This window comes from Leptonotus elevatus, chromosome 4, assembly GCF_054856555.1.
Source record: "Leptonotus elevatus isolate MCC_2025b chromosome 4, RoL_Lele_1.0, whole genome shotgun sequence".
NCBI lineage: Eukaryota > Metazoa > Chordata > Actinopteri > Syngnathiformes > Syngnathidae > Leptonotus > Leptonotus elevatus.
Window position 1 is genome coordinate 5,161,849 of NC_141242.1, and position 27,256 is coordinate 5,189,104.

A 27,256-nucleotide genomic window follows, 5' to 3' on the forward strand; every position below is an offset into this window, starting at 1 on the left:
TTAGGATATAATCCGCCCTGGTGCGGTACAACCACCTTCAGCCCACACGAGGACAATGTCGCAATGAAAGGGGAGAGAGGGAGCACGCATGCAGCAACATTAAAGCGTACCGGTCGACCTTTACGCTCGCTACATGTTCGGGACGATGTAACAGGACTCATTTGCAGCTTTGCGTCCCATAAATCCTGCCGCATTAAAAAGAAGGCTGAGCTGGCAAAAGTGGACGATAAAGTCTATTAATGATGAAGGTTGTTAAAGGAAGTGTCAAATTGGCTCCGACAGTGGACGTCAGCTGTTTTTGTAACCTACCTGGTTGATTTATTTAAATAACCTATAATTTGTTTTTGTTTTTTCCTTACAAAAAAAAAGCATTCAGTGATTTTTTTTTGGGGGGGCAAAGACTGAGAACTAGTAGTAGTAATGACTTGTGGCGATATAGCATTAAACTCTTTTACATTATTTGCGTTTTCCTGGATGGATTTTCTTTTTGGGGCCCTTGGGTGTCTGCCAAGGGTGTTCCCCCTCCACCACTAAAAACTCAAACCCCTTTTTGTTCGCATCAGAAGTTATCTGGCACAATCAAGAATTGCAAGCTATCGCTACATTGCACACTTAGCTAGCTCGCTAGCTATTCTTACACCCCGAAAACGTCTCATCACTGGATGCCACGATTGACAGAAGAGCTCGGTTTTGTTATTGAACCTCTTAAGCGAGGAGATGACACTGTGAATGAGCTTTCTGCCAGTAAGGAAGCCTGCAAGCCTGTTAGCTCGTAAGCTAGCTGGTGGCTAGCTCACGAGTTAGCTCGTGGTTAGCGGCCCCTTGTGGCAGCATGGAAAGCTTTGCGACGTTACAGTGGGATATATTCCAGCTACCAAAGTCTTTAAATTGATATATTTTCACACCTAAAACATGTCGAGATGATGTGCAGGCATAAAAATGATGCTGGATGAAGTAGCATGTGGTAGAAGTTATTTCAAGCATTAGGTGGACATGCACACAGCAGCTCGATTTTTTTATGATTTTGAAGCCTCATTTTTAGGGACGTCAAAGTTAAAATGTAAACATTGGAGATTAATTTAAATGATTGAAAGTGTTAAAAAATGTTTTTTAGCTAACATGGTTTGAACCCAAAATCACCTGGAATAAGCTCCAGCCCACCTGCAAGCTTTTCAGAATGGGAAATCCCTCAAAACTGCAAATTTCAAGAGCAACTTCCCATTATTCTGCTCATTCTTAAAAAAAAGAAGAAGAAAAAAGCAAAGGTATAGACCTGCAGTGGACAGCAGCAGGAAAATGACCGTCAGGACATTCAAGGACTGCCGACTGGTGATAGTCATCTTCTCGCGGTCATGTGGAAAAGGAGGGAGGCTGCGGGAGGCAGGGAGGCTTCAGCTTGAGCTGGATGTGGTCATCCTGTGCATGCTGAGAGCTCCTCTCACATGCTTGATGATGATGATGATGCTACGGGTGGAAGTCAGGACCCCTGATGGGAAGAAGACAAAAAGGAGATTAGGATATTCTGTTTGGTCTTTCTCTTGGAATTGACCACATGCTGGGTGGCAGTAAGTGCCTGCGATTTGTTCTCAAATCTTCCCGAGTGCGTATGAGTGTAATACAGCAGGATGACAGTTAAAGTTAAACAAGGCATGCTATGGTAAATATATATATATATATATATATTTTATTGTATACAAATAGTTATAATGAAGTGTGAAATTAAACAGTCCAGTAAATCTTTGATCTGTCTAAATCTGAAAATATAATGTAACGCATAATAACTAGTGTGCCCCAAAAATCGATTCTCATAAGAATCGCGATTCTCATTTAGTACGATTCCGAATGGATTTTAAATGTCCCAAAATCGATTTGATCTAAATGATTTTATACTGTCTTGCCTTTGTTTGTGTGCGCCTTTATTGGGAGCGCTGTTCATGTTGTACCCGATTTGGCCACTTAGGGGCAGTGAATCGAATCGCACACCCAAAAATCGGAATCAAATCGAATCGTGAGACATTCAAAGATTCCCACCCCTAATAATAACTCTCTCCTACACAGTTATCAGTTAGGGTGTGTGAAGATCCAGAGCCACTTTAAAGTGACGGATAGAATCTTACCATACTCACCAACTAGCTAAAACGCTATCATGCTGAAACACCAACACCTCTCTCTGATGTGACACCCTTGCTATTATGTTGAATCAAAAAGGTAAGCAGAGCTGCAATATTTTTTTGTTGAAAGCACAAATGAGGGCTAGCTTCAGTACACATATTTGATTGGTGTGTGAAGCGTGGGGGGGGGGGGGTGATAATTTAAAAACTTTTTCCTCTAAGTATTATACTAAAGTATAAGTTGTTTCCGTTTTCAGAATATTTAAGGACTATTTCTCACAACGTGCTCCTTCGGCACGTGTACAGTAACTGCAGGGGAGCATCACGAGAAAAGTGCTTCCTCCAACCATGTGCACTGTACTTACTGTAAACCCGACTTGTGAATAATTGAGGGGCGACTTTTATTTTAAACTTCTGTGTTGCATCAGCGCTTGCCGCCGTTTCGTCACTGCGTGTTTGTGTGCCCTGAGAAAAAGCTCCATGTGGAGTCAGACGAGTAAACGCGGCGTGGAGGTTTGCTTTGGAGCGCACCATCGCGCGGGGGGGGGGGGGGGGGGGGGGGGCGGGGGGAGTTAAGAACGATGAGAGCAAAGACAGGAAGTTAAAAAGCTTCTCGGAGGGGATATTTTTAGGAGGCCACAAAAGCCACTTTCTATTTTTTTTTTTACAGTCTTGGCTGGTGGTCAAAGGAATGAGAAGGTAACATTTGCATATTTTGTGATTTAGATTTAACCCCCCCCCCCCCCCCCAATGTACTTGAACAAAACAATCATTTTTATGAGTTACAAAAAAAGACTCACAGCAGCAGCAGAACGTGGAGTACGTCTGCATAAATATATATGACTTGGAAGGCTAATGAAAAATGTAGCTAATTAATTGAGCATGTTGAAGGAAATTAAAGTTCGACCTGTTCCAGCTCCCGCGTATCGCTTTATCAAAAGAATATGAGCTGATGGCTTCAACACACACAAAGCCTCGTGCTCTCTTACATTGAAAAAGCACGCTAGATTAGACGAGCAGTTCCTTCCCCTAAAAGCCAGGCAGCCGACGTCCCGGGAGACTTGTTACAGTGGCATTTTGGATATTTTTCCCCCCACTCTTTCTTTATCTGTTTATCTATCCATGTAGCGATCCATCCATCATAGTTCTATATATGAACTACACCGACTTTCACCTTGACTTATCGTTTCAAAACGTAAAAAAAACAAAACAATATACGTTTTCCAGGAAGACACAAAATGGCAGTTTTACATTAATTAAAGCATTTTAGGATAGAATCTTATTAAAATCAGCATATGAAATGTACAGGACCTTTTTTTTTTTTTTTAAATTGTGCTTATCCGTTCTCGGCTACATCCTGGTTCTTGCAGAATGATGGAATTTACGATTGGAAACCAAGGGCAGCGCTAGGAGCCCCCCCCCCTCTCACCCCCACCCCTGGGGCTAAAGAGGTGCTGACCAATACATAGGGGGGCTGACAAAATAATATCAAAATATATTTTAGAATATGAAAAAAAAAATGCTGGTGGAGCTTAACTGGAATCTGAAATCTGTTAACCTTGCCAGCAAGCTGAATTCTTGAATTCTCACGGTATTTGTTCAAAAATACTCTGAGAATTCATCTATACCGCTCCTGCTGATACGTTCGCAACCGACCTTTTTTTTAGGTCGGACCAATCAGGCGTTGTTTAGGGCGGGACATGCAGCTGTGATGAAACCAGGAAGCGCCGACGCCAGGGAAAACAAACAAACAAACAAACGTAACATAGACGAATGGACGCTGCAATTAATTCTGTTCTCGCAGAATTACCCACCGTTTGCTTGTTGAATGTTGAACAGCGAGAGGTGCTTCATGCATTTTTATCTGGTAAAAATGTTTGGGCTTTTTTTTTTTTTTTCGCTCTAAGACGAGACCGAAGACGATATTTTCATCCGTTGCTGTGATTGGTCAAAACAGACGTGCACAAGAAGCCACATTGTCCAATCAGCTTGAAGTATTGTACAGAATGTCCCGATTGATCATGCGAAGAACGCCCTTGAGTGAATCACAATTATCAATCTGGCCGATGCCATCTTAGAAATCTGTGACGGCGCCATCCCCGCCCAAAACTGAAGCAATATGTTTGTTTGCTTGTAAATTAGGAGGCTGAGATTCTACCACTTCCATTTGAGGTAGGGATAGATTTCCATTGGATCTGAAAAACAGAAAACTAAATGATTCTGTCTGAATTTTATTTCCCAATTTTCACCAAAATGTAATGCATTTTTCTGCTGCGAATTTGATAAATAACGACGCTCCGAGTGACAAAACTAAAAGGCTGGCTGCGATGAATTAATCATCTTTTATAGAAAGCAAAGTAGTCTCTTGTCAGACGCTGACCTTAATATTTCAACACATACAACTTGCACACCGATGTACAACACAAGGCTTTTTGTCAGCCCCAAATCCTTCCTTAATCAAACCTCTGGCAGAATGCCACCCCCCCCCCCCCCCCCTTTAAGAGCCTCGCCGGCACCCGCCGTAATTGGCCACTTAATATTTCTTTGCACAAGTGAGCAATACAGACAAATAAATGAGCCGCACGCTTTTGTTTTACACACTCGGAGCTTGTTAATATCTCGCGCCTACGTTTGGATTGAGAGCCGTTTTGCAGTCGTGCCCCCCCTACGTCGAGTTTACCAACGTCACAGGCACAATCGATGTTTGATGCATGTTATGCTACATTGTCGGAACACGTGCCGGGTACACGCCCCCGTGTATGTGCAGTGCTTTGTTCTCAGCCATCTTTAAACGCAGCCCTTCTGCTCTCGCGTCTCTGCAAACAAGCCTCAGACGGGGAAGAGGTGACCCTTGACCTTTTCGTACCACCTGGAGCACACGGAGCGGAGAGACAATGATGTGACTCGATGATCATCGTTTTCGTCGCAGACCACACCGGAGCCATAAAGGCCCTAAATCCAAAATCTGCGACGTCCAAACTTTTTTTCCCACTGAGGGCCAAGCAGGAAAATGAAAGGACAAGAAGGGCCACTTCATCTTGTGTGTGTGGGGGACACATGCTAAAACCGATATAACACATCACGGCATTTGCATGTTGAATATTAATATTTTGTAACGGAGGTGGATTTATGAATATACTAGCAAGGAACTGAGTATTAAACACACGAGAATTTAGTATGATTTTGTCCAATAGTCATTTTGGTGGTTGATTGAAAAGCGAAATTTCTATGAGTTACGATGGAACTCGTCCCGTACCCTCGAAACAAAAACGAATGGACGCGCCAATTCTTTTTTTTACAGTAATGTGTTCTATGCAGCCCCACTAGTTTAAATATGGTTTTATGGTTACTATTGCGTTAATTGAATATGAGTTAAGCAGCAAAATCCAGCCGTTTTTTAACCATCTCAGGGGGGGCGGCCATTTTGTCACTCGCTGTCGACGGAAGATGACACCAATGTTGCTCAGCGCAGCTTTAGAAAATAGGTGAGCTGTGATTGGTCGTTGCCTGAGCCCTTGAGCAACATTGATGTCATCTTCAGTCGACAGCAAGTGGCAAAATGGCCGCCCCCCCTGAGATGGAAAAAAAAACGGCTGGATTTTGCTTCATAACTCGTATTCCACAAATGTAATATTAATCAGGATGTCATGTTGAGACTAGTGAGGTCACATGTAACTGATTTCAACTTTAACATTTATTGTGTGTGAAAAGTGGTTTCAAAATTTCTTGTATTGGGCTCATATCCAATCACTAATCAGTATTCCACGACATGCAATGCACTGTGACTAATCGAGGCTCCCTTTAACTGTCATTAGACAAAAGTGGGTATCGTTCACTTGGAGGGCATTAACAGTGTCACTTAAACGTGGCGGCGGCGGCGCTCCATTAAGGATATGAGCTCACCGAAAGGACACCGACAGGCATGATCTCATGCAAAGATCCTCCTGGTTGTGTGCGGTCGAGTGGAAAGCACTCACTGCGCTGTCAGGAAATTTTAGCAACGACACAGTGAATAAGCAATAATCGATAGCCAGACATCCATTTTCTTCAAGGTCGTGTGGAGGAGCTGGAGATATCGGGGTAAAAGGTGTCACTACACGCTCGGCTGGTTTGCGCGTGTACAGACAGACAACCATTTATACTCACGTTCACACTATCGTGAGTGGGAACTGAACGTACACTCCAAGTAACCAAAGTCAGGCGAGCGTTCCACTTCAAGCATCGGTACAATGTCACAATATGTCTTCTCCTGTTCAAAAGTATTGGAACAGTGAGGCCAATTCCTGAGAACAGAGCTTTGCAGAAATGAGATCCACCCCAGCCTTCATCTGCACCGCACAAAACGTCCCCGAAGGTGAGGTTCAGATATTATTCATAAAGTAAGCCGCGCTTGAGCACTGGGTTGCATGTTACTATAAATGAATGTTCATTTCATATTTCACAAAATATTGATGATTTTATATGTGGAATAAAAACCAATCTGAAATGTACCAAGCATCCAAAAAAAAAAAGTAGTCATTGCCTTATCAATCACCAAGATATAAATCCTCCAGATTTTATTGCAGCCATAAAGCTATAAATCCCGCCCCGGCAAAATGACAACATTGGAGTTAGCCCAAGTTCTCAATGGCTCCAATATAGTATTCACAGACATAACCCAAATCCACACACAGCCAGTCACGTTATGAAAAATGAGTGGGAGGCGCTATTTTCGAATTTCTAAATACGTGTCATTAAAAAAAGGAATCATTCATTTCGTGTCTCAGATTCATCTTTTAATGTCATATCGTAATAATTTCACTCCAAGGCAAAATAAAGAAACTGGCCTCTGTTCCAATACTTTTGGAGGGGAGAAACAAATTTCTTGCACATGAAGCATCCACAAAACTAAAAAAGAAAGAAATATATGCTCTTACACAATCCACAATATTAAAGTAATTAAACGTTCATATTTCCTTTTCTTTCATCATTAGCGACATGCACAGCAAGCAGGGCCCCGACAGTGACATTTTATATGATCAGTCGGCCGAATACATTTTCCACATCAAATATTCTAAATAAAGACCAGAGGCGGCAGATTGTTTTGGTCTGGTGGCTTGATGTTGCCTGGGAGACATTTACGTCATGACAGATACGAGGCGTGAGTGCAACATCAATTAATTAGCACTGTAGTAAAACGAGTAGTGTAAAAAGGGGAGGGAGAAAAAAAAATCACAGGAGGGGAGGGGGATAACAAAGCGGGGTTGCCATAGTGCCAACGAGGCGGCATAAATGGGCTCGGTTATTGTGCACCGCAGACACCTAACTGCGCGGGTGGCCTGTTTCTGTTTCACACCGCTAATGGTTTGTTAGCTTTACGGATGCTAATAAAACTCGCATCTGTTTGCTGTGTTCCTACCCGCTGAGAGCTGTCACTGTGAAGGGAGCTATTCGGCCTCCTCGCTGACTTTTTTTTTTGGTCTGGCAAATCAGTGACTGGCCAAGGCCGACTGGAGGGCCATGGTGCAATTTTAATCGGGGTGGGGGTGGGGGCGGGGGATCTACTTTATACTTTATTATAGATATTCAGTAAAAACAAACAAATAAACATGTATCGCCAAATTGCAACAATTTAATGTTTTTATTTTTAATTAAAAAACGAAATATATATATATATATATATATATATATATATATATATATATATATATATATATATATATATATATAGAGAGAGAGAGAGAGAGAGAGAGAGAGAGAGAGAGAGAGAAAGAGAAATTTTTAGAATGTGCACTATTACTGTATGTGATTCTGGGGTTGATGCTTTAAGAAAAGCGTAAAATATATATATATATATATATATATATATATATATATATATATATATATATATATATATATATATATATATATATATATATATATATATATATATATATATACAAATTTCGTATTATAACATTTTGGATGAAAAGAAAAGGAACATTTGTCAAATTTGGACTTCCTCTTTAATTGGATAGACTACAAGCTAAGCAATTCATTGCCTCGTCAAATGCAATCAGTGAGGCACAAGTGCTCAGGTTTGACTCGGGATTATTTTGCAAATTTCATGATCTTAAAAAAAATTAAGAAAATAAAAACCAAATCGTTTTTTTCAGCCAACACACCAACCAGCAAAAAACTCTGTTTTTTCCCCCTCCAATACCACATACTATACAGACAGACAACCATTCACACAACACACATATTCCCATCTACAATTTAGAGCTTTCAATTGGGGTCGGGTCATTTAGTGGAGCCCAGAGTTCAAAGCAAACATGGTGAAGCAGCATTTAGCTGTTATGCTGCATGCAAATGGAATGAGCTACCAACAGAAATTAAATCAGCCCGTAAATGCTTTTAAATCCAGGTTGAAATGTTTGCCCCCCCCCCCCCCCCCTTGATTAAGGTATTTTAAACATTTTTAAATCAATTTCCCAGTAAGTTTAGAAACCCACTTTTATTTCTTGACATTACTTTTAAATGTTTTAAAATGTTCTTTTATGTGTTGTCAATATGAAGTCTTTTAGATAAGCTACTTTTATTTAATGCCGTCCGCGGTTATGTTTGTAAATACTTTTCGCTGTTGTGTCTTTGCTTGAGCGAAGCACATTGAGTTGCCTTGTGTATGAAATGAAAGCTTGCCTCGCCTTGCCCATCAATTAACCTACCGTGCCTGATTTCGGAACGTGGGAGGAAGCCGGCGAGGCAGACGTGCTGCCCACCCCCTGAACAGATTATTCCTATTTCCATTATTTGCACATACTTGGACTTCAAAATCAATCTTGTTAAATTTCACTGCCTCTGGAATAAAAAGTGAAACGCGGTATCCAGCTGTTCCAATCTACTCTCGTGTAAGCGAAGACAGCTGTTTTGATATTTCATGTCGAAAACTACCTGCAATGAAATGGTCTCCCTGCAGCACCTCATTTCCATTCAAATCAGCATTTAAAATGCATGGCAGGTGGGGGGGGGGGGGAGGGGGCGGCTGGTTTTATATTTTCTGACGATTCAATCCCATGAAAGAGTGAAAGTGTAATTACAGCAGCCAGCAATTCGCAGGAGGATGCATAGTGGCAACCGTAGCTCCCCGTCTTCTTGTCGAAGTCGTTTATTAATCATAAACATGCACAACTTCTCGGGCTTCTCATAATAGGAGGCAACCTTCAATTTTCACTCGTGAAAATAAGCAAAACGCTATTTTTTTTTTTTTGCAGCTATCGCGGACACAAATCAATGAGAGTCCCGACATGTGGCTCACACCCACTTGGGGTCATGCAGTGATTTATTAGAATACAGACATGGTTTTCTTGGATACAAATGCGAAAGCCGCAATAATTCTGCTACTGAAAAGCATATCAAAAGCGGTCAAGGTTGACATTCCACACTGAAACGTTCACACGCGACACACACACGAGCCGCGAACACGCCTCACTAGGCCTCTTTTCAGACAGCATCGAGGGATTTGCCCTGTGGTTTGCCTTTGGCTTTTCACGACACTTTTTTTTCCTGATAGGGTGACTGAAGTGAAGGAAGAAAAGACGGAAAAGACACCAATTGGGTTGAAGTAGCCATGTGGATGACTTGAAGAATTGCTTCTACTAAGCCATGTTAAGAGGTGTTAAAGTAGCACTAAGGAACTTTTCAACCTTAATAACATATTTTCTTAACTCTTCTTGATGAAATATCGACTTAAAACTGCTATGATTGGTACCTTTGCAATGGCCTGAGGGGTCTGTATCATTTTTACCGGCACTAAGGAGGATGGTAGGAACACTGCTACACAAAAAAAACAAGTACAAATGTGCTGACTGCTTTATAGCGTATGTCAAAAGCTACCCCAGATGAAAGGACAGTCAAGGATCAACATTGGCTAAAAAAAAACGGCGCAATGAGCTTGTCCTCATAGGAAATGTGGTCTTCCTTCAGACATAACGATACCGCTTTTGTCCATATGGCGCCGCATGAACTACCTAAACTGAAAGTTCCTTAGTGTTGCTTTAAGGCTTGCAAAATTCTGTGAATTTAATGGAAATAACCAGGAATTTACCAAATTTAAGGTCAGCTCTCAATAGTGAACTTAGTAGTGCTTATAATTTTACATACCCGAGAGCAGTGGTGCTCAAGTTCGATCCTTGAGCGCCCCTATCCAGCCGGTTTTCCATGTTTCCCTCCTGCAGCACAGCTGAATCTAATGATCAGCTAATCAGCAGGCTTTGCAGAAACCTGATAACGATCCTGATTATGAATCAGGTGTGTTAGTGGATTCCTAGCATTTTTTTTTTGTCATTAGCTTTTGTAAATGTACAGTTGTGCTTATAAGTTTACATGTCCGTAAGGTATGTAAACTTAGGAGCACAATTAACTAATTTAGTATAAGCGTTTTTGAGCGTTGAGAACAGGGGGTGTACGAATTTTCTGGCTAGCTGCGCTAGCTGTAACCGTCACTGACATGAGCGATGTTAAGACACTGCGCAGTGATTTGCTAACAAACACATTGTGTTCGTTGCAGTATTCATGTTACAGTCTGTTTTCGCTTGTTTGTACATTCTATAGTATTTTTAACCACACACCAATAAAAAAATATGCTAAATTAACTGCATTTGGGGGCTAGAATGGATTAATTGCATTTCCATTCATTTCAATGATTTTGTGTTGCAAATTGCGTCAAGGAATGAATTCATCTTGCAACCTTACAAGTGCTCCAATTTACGAGTTCTTCGAGTTAGGAGCTTGGTTGCTTCATTTTAAGGCTTTGAGTTGGGAGCCAAAATTTGAGTTAAGATACGCGCCACAACCCAAGGGAAGTGAAAAATAGAACAAAGAGAGCTAATCTAGCATGGATGTCTACTTTTGACCTTTATACTTTTACTATATGACACATTGTCAAATAAATTACCCTCAATTTCCTCTTAATTTCCAGAGTCCACATCCCCAAAATATGCACCCTACATTCATTGATGATCTAAATCCTGAGCGCACGCCGCCTCTCGCCAGCTCATCCACGACCTTAAAAAAATGGTCTTCCCGAATGACTTGTGGAAAAAGTTGTTCCAAATATAATTGATCTCAAAGGGAAATCAAATAGAATGTCGTGGAACTCGGGAGGTACTGCGATATTTACACAAGCAGTTTTTTTTGGCTTCCTGCAGACTATTGTCATCTATGATGCATGCAGACAGCAGAATATCTCACAGACACAAGCCGCCATTGTTTGCTGAGATTCACTTTAACACCCCAGTCGGGGCTTGCGTGGTATATCTCTCGGAAGTGTTCCCGATCGTCATCCGCCTGACCCGGGATTTAAAATAGCACCAAAGAAACAGCCTGGTGGGAATTGAAAAAAAACAGAAAAAAAAACCCAGGAGAAATTCTTATGACATGAGGACAGAGATACGAGGCTGCGGCGAGAACAACGCGGCAGCTTTATCATCTTTGTTATTGTCCCCTGTAGCGACCACAGTAAAGTATAGTTACACAACGCACAACCGCTGTGAAGTGGCAAACGCTTAATGCCGAGAATATGAATGCCCTTGTGATCAAACGCTTGTTTCAACTAACAGCTAAGAGCTGCGCTCTAACATTTATCACCTGCAAACAAATCTTAATAGATAATCCGGTTCCAGAAGTTCATCCAAAATGTACCCATACAAAGCATTAACACTTGCGCCGAAAGACAATTTCAAGTCTTAACCTCCCCAATGCGTGCTCGAGGATAGATTTGAACCCACAACTTCTGAAACGTGAGGCAAATGCACTAAGCTGTTGGTCACTACGCCACATCACCAGTTAATTTTTTTATTTATGTTAAAACTGGTAATATTATGTTGTTAGATTTTTTTTAAATGATAATTTTCTATAATATATCACATATTTCAAACATCTGGATTCTTAACCTAAACACTGAAAACGTGTTTTCTTCGTATGCTTTCAAATTTAACTCAAAATAACATTTTCTCTGGATTCTCCCAAAAAGCAATTGTAATATCCTTAGAATATCTTAAATATGTCAGCCCAATCAACTTTTTTTTTTTTTTAATTAAATGAAAGAAGCGGGGATTGAACTAGCGCCCTGCAGTTTGTGAGCACTGAGCGTTACCAGTAAGCTGAAGTTCTGGCCCGCCAACACATCAGGACATTATTGAAACATTCAGGAAGTGAGATACGTAAAAAGATTATTATTATTTTTTTTTTTTTTACTTTTTATAACAATAAAAAGCTTATTCCCCCCCCCCCCCCCTACACCCCCTTGTGATCGACTTGAGAGCACTGTAAGAACACGGTGCACATTTTCATGAATTTATTTTAAAAAGAAAAAAAGATGCTCTGACAGGATGTTAAAAAAATGGACTTATCCAGGCAAAAGAAGATGTTTGGTCAACCGAGTGTAAGGTGGTAATCCCAGCTGTTTTAGATCAGTCTTTTCCTAGTTTTGGCCTCAAAACAACATCAAAGGTGTTTGATATTGTCACATGACTTACAGTCTTTGCCAGCAACCAATGGATGAGCTCTAACACAACCAGAAACAGGAAACTCCACCACATGCATGATGGGAAAAATGTGCATTGTGGAACCAAAAAAAAAAAAAAAAAAAAGCCAATCAAATCTAGTTTGCTTTAAACCAATCAGAAACAGGGATGTCACATGGTCCATCCCACAAACAGCTCAACCAACCACCTACCCACATTGGTAAGGACACAATCAAACCGGATCCAACTTGGTTTCCCCTCCACATCATTTCCGAGGCCACGCGACCTCCCTGCAGTGACGCAGGGACCCCCCGCTAGCCTCTGAGCAAATGAACTAATAACACTCATAAAGCCGTTTTGGCCGCCTGTTATACGGCCTGTTAACAAGCAAACACAAGGCAGCGCTTGCAGACGCGTCCAGTTGCTATTATTTAGACGACGATTCTTACGGGAAACGTTGGCCCACCTGCCATCTCGCATTCATCGTGAATCAGGCTGTCCTGTTTTTGACCCGCCAGTCAGTGAGCTCTCCTCGACTGGCGTTTTGGCACACTTGCGAATGATAACTTCCTGTTCTTCTACAACTCTACCGGTGCTCATAAAAAATTTAAATAAAAGCCCTTCAGCTCATTTCTCAGACTGTGAATCGAGTTTTATTATGCCAATTAACAATGGCAGCAACCTGCAGTTTGACTAATACTATGCAAAAGGGTTTATTATTAGTCATTACTGCAGGGAAGGATTATGGTGGGCGCTGGCATGACGTGGTGAATTGGAAATAACTGTCATTTGAGGTCATAATGACTCAGGAATTACTGAGGCTTTTATATATGCCATTATCTTTGTGTGCATACGGCGCATTGTGCATAGGACTGACAAGACTGTTGAGCAGGGGTTTGAAACCGACAGCTCAATACATCCCACCAAGTGGTGCAAGTGCTTCTATCTAGTACAGTGGTTCTTAACCTTGGGTTCGATTGAACTCCACGAGTTCGGTGAGTCAGTCTCAGGGGTTCTCAACTCAATGTGCTTTGCGCAAGGAAAGACGCCTATAAATATAAACCAACAGCAGTTAAAGTTCACAAGCAAAGCAGAGAAAACCAAAGTAGCTTACAAAATTGACTAAAATAACGTACATTGACAATGTTAAAACAGACAGCAAACTTTACAAACATTTAGAGTAAAGAGGTTTCCTAAGATAATTAAAAGAAAAAAAACGGTGATTTAAAAATGTTTAAAAGACCTTAATCAAAAGAATAGGGAAAAAAAGCAATGGTGTTATCCTGGATTTAAAAGCATCTACATTTGGCAGCTTATTCCATTTGTGTGCAGCATAACAGCTAAATGCAGCTTCACCATGTTTACTTCCAACTCTGGGTTCCACCAGTTGACGCAAGTCTGCAGATCTCCGAGCCCTGTAATCCCTTCATACTAACAATGTTGGGCAACAAAAAAAAAAGAATGTGGTGGGACGCGTAATGCGCAATATGAATTGACATGTATAACAGAATGTACGGTGTTCCACAGGGTTCAATGTTGGTTCAAATTTGTAGCAATCAGACAAATTTTTCTAAAGGAGCCCTGGAAATGGACAAACTGGCCCTAAAATGGCTGTCGTTACATTATCCATCCAGGGTTTAAGGGGTTAACATTTCACCTATAAATGTTCATAATTTATAGAAAACTAAAGAGTCCATAGAATCATTTCCCAACTTTTTATGCCACATAGCACCAACATGCTATCAGCTAGCATGTTTAATCATCATCAATGACATCAAATCAATGTGAAAGAAGCTACTATATTTTTGTGATCTTAGCACTGCTGTTACCAACTTTCTCAGTTGGTCGCACCGGCACAAAATGTACTCGCACACTTTCATAATTTCTTTGTCATGACGGTGACACGAGTTAGTATATTTGCAAAATATTTTATCTTGCATAAACCAGCATTTTGCTTGTATTAGAATGTATACGAATGCAACCAGATGAAATTCTTCCTCGCACACGCTCAAAAAACGGGCGGCATAAGCGACCATTTTGGTCGCAATCTCAACCCCGGCATACAGTAAATGTGTATCTCAGCAGCCCCGTTTTAGCAATCCTTGCGCTAAACTCATTTGCCGCACGTAGCAGGGCCAGTTTACAGCCTTGGTAAAAGGGGAATTCCTGATACATGCTGTACTTACCACAGCATGTAGCAGCACAGCAGGCGAAGACTTTAGAGAGACAAAAAAGACAAAAGTGCCATCTGTCGCAAACAAGCACTGTTTGTTATTCGGCTATCTTTTCTGTCAGAAGCAGCGCCACTGTGAATTCTATATCGCCTTGTAATGCGGGCAAGGGGGAGGAAAAAAGTGAGAGCACTTTGAAAAGAAGGCCAAATGTTAAGGTTGTTCCTCGAATCCACAAAAGGTGTTTTACCTCGACATGCTCCTCTCCTCAGCTGAAAAAAACAAGTGATTTGCGGTGACTAAAGGCTCAACCAAAGTGACACGTTTGGCTCTTTAATCAGCAGCCAGTGTCTGACATGGACGCTTAACCCCTTGTACAGCCACCCCCCCCCCCCACCTTCCTCCCGGCAGAGCTTCTTTCTTTGGCCCCTCTGCCGGGAAGGTCACTTCGATCAATGGCTTTATATAGAGAGAGGACCTTTCAGCCGATTCTTGCTATGACTTAAAATGTAACCCGTCGACACGAAATCCAAGGTAAAAAAAAAAAAAAAAAATAATAATAATCAAATCTGCCTCTACAAAGATGCTTATTAATGGCGTTTTTTTAATTGAACAATGTTTATTATTGTGTTTGTAGATTGCAGCGGTGCGCGGAGAGCTTTTTGACTCTCACAGCACTAAGTAAGCCAAATTAATTGTGGATTAATCTTGAAGCAACTGAGGCAAAATTGAGTGCACTAATTAGCTGAAACAAGGCAAGGCTGTTAATTTGTTCTTGCGAGCTACCGACATATAAATAATTTGGCAAAAACAGTCAAACTCTACAATTAAATAAAAAGTAAATAAAGGTTTCTTAATGACTATTCCGTGTGATTGTCCATGCATTTTTATTTTTGGCTAAAATTTATGAACAATAATCATACAGAATAGCCACATACTGTATTTCGTTTTTCTCTCAGTGCAGAGGGGTCTCTCGCATAAAAATGACAAACCAAAGACGATATAAAACTGTTGAACAACTCATTTTGTGCTTTTTATTTTTTGGTGTGCAAAAATCAATTCACTCAAAATTGCATTATTATTGATATACTAAAAGTTAATCCTGCATACCATTCCCCATGTCGCATAAGAGCAATTCAGCCACGTCTGCCATCTAGTGGTGAAAGGTTATATTACAACTTAAAACTGCAGTCGATTTGCAGTTCGCCGCCTGTGAATTATTATGCGGATTATCAATTTTTTTTGTCAAGTGTTTTTAATATTTTTATTTTTATCCATTTTCCCCCCGCAATTTATTTGACAAATGTATCCCCATTTTTCATGGCAAATGTGTATTGTAAAATTTTTGAAGAATTGGTTGAGTTTCTAAAAAAAGTAACTTTTTTTTTTTCTTCCACATTTATTTACTGTTAATCAAGGAGCCACTCACTTTATGCTTATTTGATACCAGGCTTTCCCTCGGTAAACTTGCTAAAGCCTGGTGGTCCAGCCTGGACTGGTAACCTAAATTGGGGAAACTCTTGTCACACAACATATTTTAGTGATGATGCCATCTGCGATTCAAGTTTTGAACTGCAGCAAAAACGAGTTGCGGAACCCCCGCAGACCGCCTGACAGTTGACACGTTCAAGTACAGTATATACAACATTGAAACAGCAGATTAAAAGAAACCTCACAATGGCGGTGAATTACTTCTTGGACAAAGCAGCGGGCATCTGTTTGCAGCTCTAAGACGTAACAATGATGTATGAGGGGTCCCGGTGGGGGCAGTCAATGGGAGGTTAAACACGGGTTGTGCTCGCAGGCAAGCTAATGGCAGAACAAGGCGGAGTCAAGCAAACATTTACACACCGATACATCGATGCGCTGTTGGCCTCGGAAACAAACCCCTCGCTGTCACAATTAGGCTGAAAAAGGAACACTTCTCCAACAATGGCTTCTAATTTATGTAATGAACGACAAGCGTAGTAGACACGAGCTTAAAAAAAAAGAAAAAAAAGCTCGACTTATAAATATTTGCTCAGCCCCTGATTTCCCCGAGTATTCATTTCACCGGCCGCGAATGCTCCTTCATGCGTGATTTCACTCTTTCCGCTGGGTCAATACGACAAAAGAATCTGAATCAATGTCATTATTTTGCACACGCGCACAAGGCGCTGCTACTCAAACATCGCCGGCGGGTCAAACAGCTTGTTGATTTTTTAATTATTCTGTGCGCATATCAAACAAAGCGACGCCTCATCTCCTTTTGAAAACACGCAAACGCTCGCAGGCTTCAACACACACACACACAAATTCTGCATGTAAATGAGCGCTGACTTGCTGACTTTTATAGATTCATTTGTAAATATTCGATCAATTCTCAGCTATAAACTTTGGGGGCTCTCTCCGGCCACTCGCGTCTTGTCCAAGTGCACCTTGTCATCTCGTCAGTTTTCTCATGTTCATGGTGAATTCGAGGAAGGCGGGAAGTCGGTCATTTCCCCTTTTTTCGATCTCAAAGCGTTTGCGGCAAATGTAAACAAGAACGATGGCTGATTCCGATAAATTGTTTGCTGCTCTGGTTAAAATTTGTTGAAATCGCGTTGGGTTACATAATGTTACTTTTCTTGAATAACAAAATGAATGCTATAATAAATAAATAAATTAATAGATAAATATATTTATAATGGTGTAAATGATGTTTTGCTATTCACAATCTTTGTCTCTGCGGCGTTCGTCATTGTCAAGTGACGTCAGATTTAAAGTCGGATGTCCTTTTTTTTTTTCCGACTTTGCAACTCAGGTTTCCGAGTTCAAAGGGGCGTGTACACTTCCTGGTATGAAGTCAGAAAAGTCCGACTTCCCACCTTCCTCAAATGCAGCATAAGTTCCATGGTTTCTTTCTGTCTTTTTCAGTACTTTGTGCTTCTTTCGTCATCAGTCAGATTTCCTCAAAATAGTTTATTACCACTTTTGGTTTGTCACTATGAATCTTGTTTTTGGATTTTAGTTAATTTTCTATTTTTGATTATTCCAAAGTGCCTTGTTAGCTGTTTTTTTTTTTTTTAACTCATTCCCTCCCAGCCATTATCACTGAAGCAACCCCTTTTCCTCCTGGCTGTTTCTGACAGATTTTGCAAGGCCCACAGAATATTGTGTTCTATTGCTATCTAAACATGGAATATTCCAAAAGAAAGATTAGAGTCTCTTCTTTCATCAGGAAAAAAGTATTTAAAAAAAAAAAATTCTATCTGGTTCCGTTTTACAGCAATCAGCATTTTTGCAAGGTCCACAGAATATTGTGTTCTATTGCTATCTAAACATTCCAAAAGAAAGATTAAAGTATATATGTATATTTCTATCTCTTTCCGTTCTTTAGTTATCAGCGTTAGAATATAGCTAAGTTTGATCGAAATTCCAATTCCTGATAATTTTTTTTATAAAAAACGAAGAACAAAAGCTTTTTGTCAAACCAACATTTTCCCAGTCCCAATCTAAACTTCCTGTTTCTCTTCTTCTGCAACAAAATCCTTGCGTGATACTGTCTGATCTTATACTTGCTGCCACCTGCTGGCCGTTTCGTTCTCAACAACATTGCAATCAAGCCTATTCCTTCAGTCAGAAGCTGCGCCAGCCCCTCCTGTACACTGGTACATAAAAAAAAAGCTCATGACGTATTTATACGTCACGTGTATGCGGCGACTATGACGCTTATGACGTATTAATACGTCATATGTATTGCAAGAGTTAATAAATACTTTTTTGAGAACAGTCCACCATGCAAACCTCAGTCAGTTGGCAGTCCATGTTGTTTGTAAGGGAAATTTACTTCTATCCTCTGTACTAAGCATTTATCAGTCTTGAAAAAACCTTAATACACTGGCACCGAGACTCAACGACAATACGTTCCTTGACCAACTCAAATTTACTTCAAATCGAATGAGCATTCCCCATTGAAATGACATGAATCCATTCCAGCTCCACCAAAAACAAAACGTCTTTGTTAGGTGTTTTTAATCAACGATAAATATTGTGTTGTACATATTCAGTATGTGTGGCTTTAAATAAGGGGTGTGGCCTCATGAGTAATTTCAGGAAGTTGCCATATAAACAATATGTTGTACATATACAGTATGTGTGGCTTTAAATAAGGGGCGTGGCCTCGAGTAACGTCAGGAAGTTGTCATATAAGCTGTGAGTTTTTGCTTACTGTAGCGACAAATTAGTGTTCTCATTTTCTCTATATATAATAAATCTCACTATTCAAACATCATCAATCATGAATTAAATGAAAATGCCAGCACTGAACTTCACATGGCGAGTTAACAGGAAATATACAGAAACAGAATCATCAGCTTTTTAATAGGCAGCCTTTCAATACTGCCTAGCAACAAGCAGACCAATTCTGCAAATCTATATTTTTTTGTGGCTGATACAAGTTTTCATTTATGTATAACTTTGCTGTTATAAAATAAATGGGACAATAAGTGATAGTACTGTAGTTTTCTTTGTACTGTACTATACTAATAAGTAGTTGGTGCCACATAAAAAACATCTGCGGACACTGGAACTGGGAGTTGGCTTTTTGCCTCTAAAATAGAGAGATGTGTGTGTGTGTGTGCGTGTGTGTGTGTGTGTGTGTGTGCGTGTGTGTGTGCGTGTGTGTGTGCGTGTGTGTGTGTGTGTGTGTGTGTGTGTGTGTGTGTGTGTGTGTGTGTGTGTGTGTGTGTGTGTGTGTGTGTGTGTGTGTGTGTGTGTGTGTGTGAGATTCCCTTGGCTAGATTATATCTAATGGGCGGAATCTGATGTGGAAGAGAAGTAGCATCAAAGGCGCCATCACTCAGCCTCGCGCTGTCTAACAAGCACACATTTTCTCATACAGCTCTGGCAAGTGGTCATCAATTCATATTAACACACGCACACGCGCACGCACACACACAGACACGCGGTTGAACTCTGGCATGAACCCCAAAAAATGACAAAGCAGGCGAACTAATGAGTACATTTTTGAGCACGGCTGCACGGAAAAGCAGACGCGACTGTACAGTGTGAATCGGCGATGACAACAGCTGCTGTTTATTTTTACTTGGCGGAAGATAATTAATCGGCGGCCGCCGGTATCATCAATCAGCCCCAAACCGGCCGTGAGATGTGATGAGGCCACTTTGTCACTGCGAGTTCAGACAATTAGGCAGCACCATGCTCACGACCCGGCAATCGCCATCAGTGCAGTTCAGACTGGCATCCATTCATCTATTTTTTTAGAAGGCTTGTCCTCTTTAGGGTCACCGGAGCATTTGCCAGCTGACTTTGCACATATATACAAACAAAACATTCACACTCACAACTATGGACAATTTAGTCAGCAGAAGAAGTTTTGGGAATGTGGGAGGAGGCCAGAGAACCTGGCATGAGCTAAGATTTGAAACAGAACCTTTTGACTGTGAGCCAGACATGCTAACACCACTAGGAGTATGCCAAAAAAATCGAATCTCATAAGAATCGCGATTCTCATTTAGTACGATTCAGAATCGCCTTTGTTTGTGTGTGCCTTTATTTGGAGCGCTGTTCACGTTGTACCCGATTTGGCCACTTAGGGGCAGTGTGGTTCCAAGCGGTCTAATATACTGTTAAGTTGTAGCCACATTAGAGAGTAGAAAGAAAAAGTCACGATCAAGTTATTCCAATAAAAGTTGTTTTTTTTGCAGTGTGGAGCCGTTCTTTTGAGTGATAAAAGTGCCGCGAGCAGCGCGCTAATTAGCATTAGCGAGTCAGACTGGAGTAGATCATTATGATTCCTTGCACATCTATAGATTGAAGCAGAAATCATTGTCAATCAAATCATTTTGAATAAAAAATCTTTCTTAATCGAAAATCGATTCTGAATCAAATCGCAGACCCAAAAATCGGAATCGAATTGTGAGACATTCAAAGATTCCCACCCCTACTAGCCACTGTCCCACCTACAAACAGGCACGTGTTATGAAGCGTCCTGATTTTTTTTTTGATAGAACGGATACACTATTTATGCACTCACACATCCGCACTGTGGTGGCGGTAAGCTACTCAAGTAGCCACAGCTGCCCGGGGGCAAGCTGACGGAAGCGTGGCTGCCAGTGGGCGCCTACGGCCCCTCCGACCACCACCACACATTCGCACCTTACATACGCCAGTGTGAGTAGCACTGGATGCTGTAATTATCTGATTTTTATTATTTATTTATGAATGACAACTCTAGGATGTCTTCTGATATTCTTAAAGATAATTTTTTTTAATTTTTTTTTTACAAAATTTCCTGTCTCAAACTGCACTCATGATGTGCCGCACAAACTGTTTCTCCTTTCTTCCTTTCCTGGTTCAATGCCATTATTGTCCGGTAACAATGACCATAAAGATCTATGGTTTATTGTATTATTTTTGTCCTGGGCTTTCGCCTCCAGCTGATATTTCCCTGCAATTACACCGACCTGTGAGCACTTTCCGGTTCATCTGCGGTGACGTTTCGCGTGCATTTTTCTTGCCGTATGACATTTAGCTGTGTGGGAGGCAATAAGAAAATGTTTATATAAGGCATGAAGATAATGAGTAGTAGGACGGAAGAGCCGGGTTTTTAATGGGGTGCTGTTATTTTGCTTTTTGAGTTTGTTTTACTGAGGTTTACAGAGATTAATAAATAAGATCATTCAGAACAAAAAGCTCAGTCTTCTATTGTGTAAATACTGCAATATTATAATTATATGATAGTCCATATATACCTGCACTAGACTGGTAAAAAAAAAAGTGCTAAGGCTAGTAAAATGAGTGCTTCCAACTTGATTTGATTCCTATTTTATAGTTTGCAATATTTTATCTGCAGGCTGCTGGAGTTAGCATTTCCAAATGTCCACTTGGGTACGTTGAGGGAGTACGGTGTGTCTTAATTTGCGGGACTGATGGTAGACTGATGTTGACATCTTATTTCTCCAGAAGAATCAGTAGGCTGGAGTTTGATTTCTTACAGTCGGCTTGTGCATTTCAATCCGACGAAGTTTAGCTCACAGCCCGAGGCGCCGCTGCCTCTGTGTTCCGCCTTCTGCTTTTTGCTCCTTTTGTGTAAGAACGAGGCAGTTATTGTTTAATTGCTAAGAGAATACTTGGAAGTACGATTACAAATACGAAAAATTGGGGGTCTTTTCTGCCATTCACAAACATTTGACATGTGAAAACAACAAATCATTGATTGCAAATTAGATTGGGCATTTATACTGTTCATTTTCAGTCTCCAAGTAATTGTGACATGATTAGTCGGAGCGTGATGATCCGTGAGACGGCGTTCAACACACGCGTGTGGCGGTTTTGACATTCAGGCGCGGTGACGTCTTGTCTTTCATCAGCGCCGTGATGATCTCTCCTGTATGTGAAGCGCTCTTCGCTCCAAATGTTCACCTTGATAGCTTGTGCCACGGCACTGGTCACGACGCCATCGGCTCGCCTCGCCTCGCCTCGCCTCGCCTCTGCCTTCCCATCAAAATGTGTGTGCGTGTGGGATGTGTAGACTACTCACAGGGCTGTCAAAGTCATTTTCATCCAGGGGCCACATTAGCATTATGGTTGCCACAAAGGACCGTTAATAAGTGAATCTTCTGCAGTATTTAGCACATGATGACATACCGTCGTCGCCTCTGCATTTGATTAGTATTCCTTCCAGTAAAAAAAAAATGTATGAATGAATAACTAGTTTTGAAAGACAAATATTAGAAAGCGTACAATACTGTTGTTTGCTGGCTACACTTCAAACATTTGTAGTTTTATATAAAATCATGAAAGCGCTTATTATCTGATCAGCGTTGCAGTAAGTTGGGTGTCATTTTAGCTGCAATTGCGTTGTTACAGCAACAGGGCGGCGCTACACGCATAACAGCTGGAAGCTGCTTTTGAAATGCTCAAAGAAGAAGAGAAGGACCGCAAATGGCAGATTTTCTTTTCTGCGCCATACGTGAAGTACAACGGTGTATTAGGGCCACGTATAAAAATATTTTTTTTTTTAGATGGAGGGTGTAAGGGGGAATTTTTGGGGGAATATTTGCGACATTATAAAGTGACAAATTTGTAAGAAAAAACTCACAAATTTACGAGAACAAAATTTGAATATTTGCGACATAATATAGTGGCAAATTAGCAAAAGAGCTCTTTTACCCAGTGTTTTAAACAGATTTGTGAATAATGATGAAACTTGAAGAAGCTATATTCTAATGATGATTGCTGCAAAACGGAAACAGATATATATTTAAAAAAAAAAAACTTTTTTCCTGATGAAAGAAGAGACTCTAATCTTTCTTTTGGTAGATTCCATGTTTTTACAGCAATGTAACAATATTCCGTTGGCCTTACAAAATCAGTCAAAATCCAGTAAAACAGCCAGGAGCGAAGGGGGTGGCTTCAGTGAAAACGGCTGGGAGGGAATGAGTTAAAAACATTTTCATTTTCATTTTCTGTCATGAACAAAAATGTTTTTTTCAAAGTAAGTTTAGTCTCATTTTGGTTAACTAAATTAACCTTGGAGCAAGCACAGATGTAGTGGTCTTATGTGCGGTTTGACACGCACTCGTGTGCGAGACAAGGTGACACAACGCACGCACGCACGCACGCCTCCGCCGATGACTGATGGCCAAACACGACCTGCATGACCTCGTGCGTGTTGAGTCACTCCCGCGCAGGCGACAGTGACGATAAGTTGATAACATGCGAGCATGTTTACAGTCCCGGCATGAGAAGGTCCATTTTTGAGGGCTACTTCTTTACTTTAGAGGTCTTTGTATAAACACAATGGCGGAAGGCAGACGCACACGTGACTTAAATGAACCGTATTGTGCGATATTTCTTCTTTTTGTGTCTAAACGTGCACCGTGCACGATAATGGCTCCGCACGCTGTGACAACCCAATGCTTTGTGTTCAGTAAAAGTACAACCGCTACAAGGCTCGCTAAAAGTGCAAAAAGTGGCTTTACATGGAAGGTTTGGCATTTCTAGAATATGTCAGGAGGCGTGTTCCTCAACTGGCAGCATCTGCTATAATAAACACCGTGCCCTGAATAATTGCTGCTCTGAGAGTGGCATCTGTAAAGCTGAACATAAAGCTTCTTGAGTGGATTTATTCCACGAATCCATTGCTTTTATAAAGCGTTTGGATGTAACGTGCACATTTTTAGGATGTAGAAGCTGGAGTACCTGAAAAACCAACACAAGCACGGGAAGAATCCCGAATCTCAGAACTGTAAAGTTGACGACGTGCTAACCACTTTAATGCCGTGATGTGCAGGACCAACATTAGAAATAATAAGAACGTGATCATCTGCATTTCAGTGAGCGACCTAGACCATAAAACAAAATGAGGAATGTTCAATACCACTTGTTTTCAGACTGATACCGATACCAAGTAGCAATACCACTAGTCCTTTTGATACATACAATTCCCCCCCCCCCCCCCCAAAAAAAACAGTAAATTTTAAAGAAAGCTCTATTCATCCTGATATAGCACTTTTCCGTTAAAATCGCAAGAAATTTATGGCAATTGTCACAAAATGGCCACAAGAGGGCCAAAACCTTGAAATAAGCCCGGGTATCGGCCCGATATTTTTTCATGCATTTATGGTGTCTGAAAAAATGCATGTACCTCTTTATTTATTTATTTTAAAATGTTTTATTCTAAATGCAATAAAAAAAAAATTGTTTTGGGGGATTTTTTTTTAATTATTACAAAATTTGAAGATACATGCGTTGGATGACATTATTGACATCACTTTTTTTCCAGACCAATACAAGTACAAGTACTCAATTCTTGAGCAGTCACCGATACCAAATACACTACAGATACTACTAGTATGTTTGACACAAAAAAATCCCCCCAAAAAACAATACAGTTAATTTTAAAGGAAGACTAAATATGCCAATATAGCATTTTTTCTCAAATTGCATGAAATTAATGACAATTTTCTATGCTTCTCATTTCTAATTACTAGGTTCTTGGTAGAGTATCGGCTACCGTTGCGACTACCGATACTTTGAAATAAGGCCTTGTAGATTTGCGTATTCCTAGTTATTATAATACACAACAATTAAATGATAATTATTCATCTATGCAAAATGTTTTAAAACCTCTACTGTCCAAACTTGGACATATTCATCTTTTTTCCCCACAAATCGATACTATTGTTTAGGCCCTATGTGGGTCTGTTATTTATTTATTTTTTTACAAATTATTGACCATTTAAGTGTTCAAAATGTCTCGCTTGCTTAAATGATATATTAAATCGCTCAACACACATGCTGTTATTTTTGATTTCTTAAAAAGTGATGGATTTTGGAGATGTGAGGATTCCGCCCAGCACCAGCGATTTGTAGAAATAAAGACCTCACCTGCTTTAAAAAAAGAAAAGGAAAAAAAAAAAGAGCCCTAATAATCGGCTAGTTCTCTCTACTGTTGAGTAGCCCGCGACATGAAGACATTGGGCAACAGTTCTTCTTCAGACAACGCAGTCTTACTCCCGGTGACTAATATGAGCTCGTCATCCAGGGAGTGTGTCTTATCGGCGTGCATGGATGAAGGCACGTTACAGCCATCTCATGCACATGCCAGCAATAGCGTAGTCTCAAACAATGTTCCCAGTCACGGCAAATCATAAAAGCTGACAGCAGCCGCCCCTGGGCAGAATATTTCACCGAGGAGAAGGTTTCTTTTTGTGTGTGTGTGTGTGACTGAACAAAGGGAATCTCCTTCCTCCCTCCCACGACCCCCCCCTGTTTTCTCTTCCCTAAATCCAACCAAGCGTCTCCCACATGCCTGTTTCCAAGTCACCGGCGGCGGTGCCTGCCTGCCTTCCTGCCAACCCTGCTTATTAGCCTCCAAGTGATGCCTTTAAAAAAAAAAGAAAAAAAAAGAAAAAAAAAGGGGAGACTCCACCTGAATGCCTGATGTACTTTTTGGACAGCAGAAAGTCTCAAAACGAAACTTCCCTTCTCACTTTTCAATTAAAAACAATCACTTCAAGGCGGAAATAATAACAAGTGTGAAGTGTTGAGTGATGCGCAGCTGACCTTGCTTGAGCATGAAGAAGCGGGGCTCACTTCGCAGCTTGACGCCACCCTGTTGCTCCTCTCCCCTCACGCGCCAAACCTCCTCATCTTCCTCCTCAGCGGCGTTCCGGGCCAACTTGACGATCCGCTCATGAGGAAAAGGCGGCCGGACGAGGAACCGAATGCACTCTTCACGCCCCCGAGTTTCCTCCTCGGCGGTGTCTCCCTCATCTGTCAGTGAGAAGCGGCGGGCGAGTTAAGAGAGAGAAGACAGAGTGAGATGAAACACGAGCGAGAGAGGGAGAGAGGGAGAGAGGGAGGGAGGGGAAGTGCGAGAGCGAGAGAGCGAGAGAGCGAGAGAGAGCTGGTGTGGTCGCACACTGTAGGGAGATCCTCCTTAGTGCGTGAGCGCTTGTTTATTTCGCATCGTATGTCTCCTTCTCCTTCAATCGTCATTACTCCCGAGGGCCACAGACTTCCTGTTGGCAGCTCGGTTCAACTTACCCTCTGAGTGAAATCCATTTTGTGCACTCTGTTTCTCTTTTTTTCATTTTTTTTTCCCGCCACACGCTGCGCCCAAAGTGGAGTCAATGGACCATGATGTGTGTTTAATATGACATCTTTTGACTGTGCTTGGCTTGTATGTTTAGTTTGTTCTGTGAGCAAGATTTCTATTCGTTATTTGCATATTATCAAATAAATTTTTCCTTTTGAAATGAATTGAAATCATTATAATCGGTTGCATAAATATATATATATATATTTTTAAATTATTATTATTATTATTATTATTATTATTATCATTATTATTATTTTTTTTCAGAGAGATTTACAATTGTTTTTGTTTTTGTTTGGGGTTGGTGAAGAACTTTGGTTGGTGGCCCGGTGGGTGGTGTCTGGTCAGTGCTGGATTTCACTTTCCTTTCTTTTCTTTGGTCCTTCCTCGGGTCTCCTGACGGCGGTGTTCGGTTTAGGTGAACGGTATGGGATTTTTTTAATAGGTTTTCGGTGAACTAACGAATACACACACACTCGCACGCACGCACGCACATACACATACTCACCCACATAAAAAATAATTTAAAAAAAAACAAAAAAAAGAGAGAGCAATGATGATGACATTACCGAATGAACAATACTGAGCTCTTAAAAAAAATTATATATATATATATATATAATTATTATTTATTTTTTTATTCATTTATTTTTTAAGTATATCCTTTAATGGAACAACATTGAAGAATTGACACTGACTAAAGTAAAAGTAAAGCAAAAGTGTTTTCACCTTGGGGTGTACTCACTTTTGTTGGCATGGTTTTAGCTATTAATGGCTGTATTCTCAGTTATTTTGAAGGAACAATTACACTGCTATATAACCTAAACACTGACTACTTTTGATTGTGCTGAAGTGTCATGTGAGAGTCGTTCTCACTTTTGTGTGGTCTCAACCAGA

General features: G+C 40.7%; 1 protein-coding gene across 4 annotated transcripts in view; it reads right to left on the reverse strand.

The window, feature by feature from the left end:
- Window positions 1-27,256, reverse strand: part of shisal1b (shisa like 1b) — a 64,282-nt gene that overhangs the window by 16,553 nt on the left and 20,473 nt on the right. For 3 of the 4 annotated variants that reach the window (XR_015094629.1, XM_086074133.1, XM_086074131.1), the window contains exons 1-2: window positions 25,825-26,077; window positions 1,274-1,486 (exon numbers count right to left, since the gene is read on the reverse strand). Coding sequence is in view for 3 of the 4 variants with exons in the window: in XM_086074133.1 (XP_085930259.1) it covers window positions 1,274-1,340 (67 nt within the window). In the remaining variant the exon portion in view is untranslated. Of the gene's footprint in view, window positions 1-1,273; window positions 1,487-25,824; window positions 26,078-27,256 lie in introns of those variants that run through there. The other variant, XM_086074132.1, reaches the window with a different exon arrangement.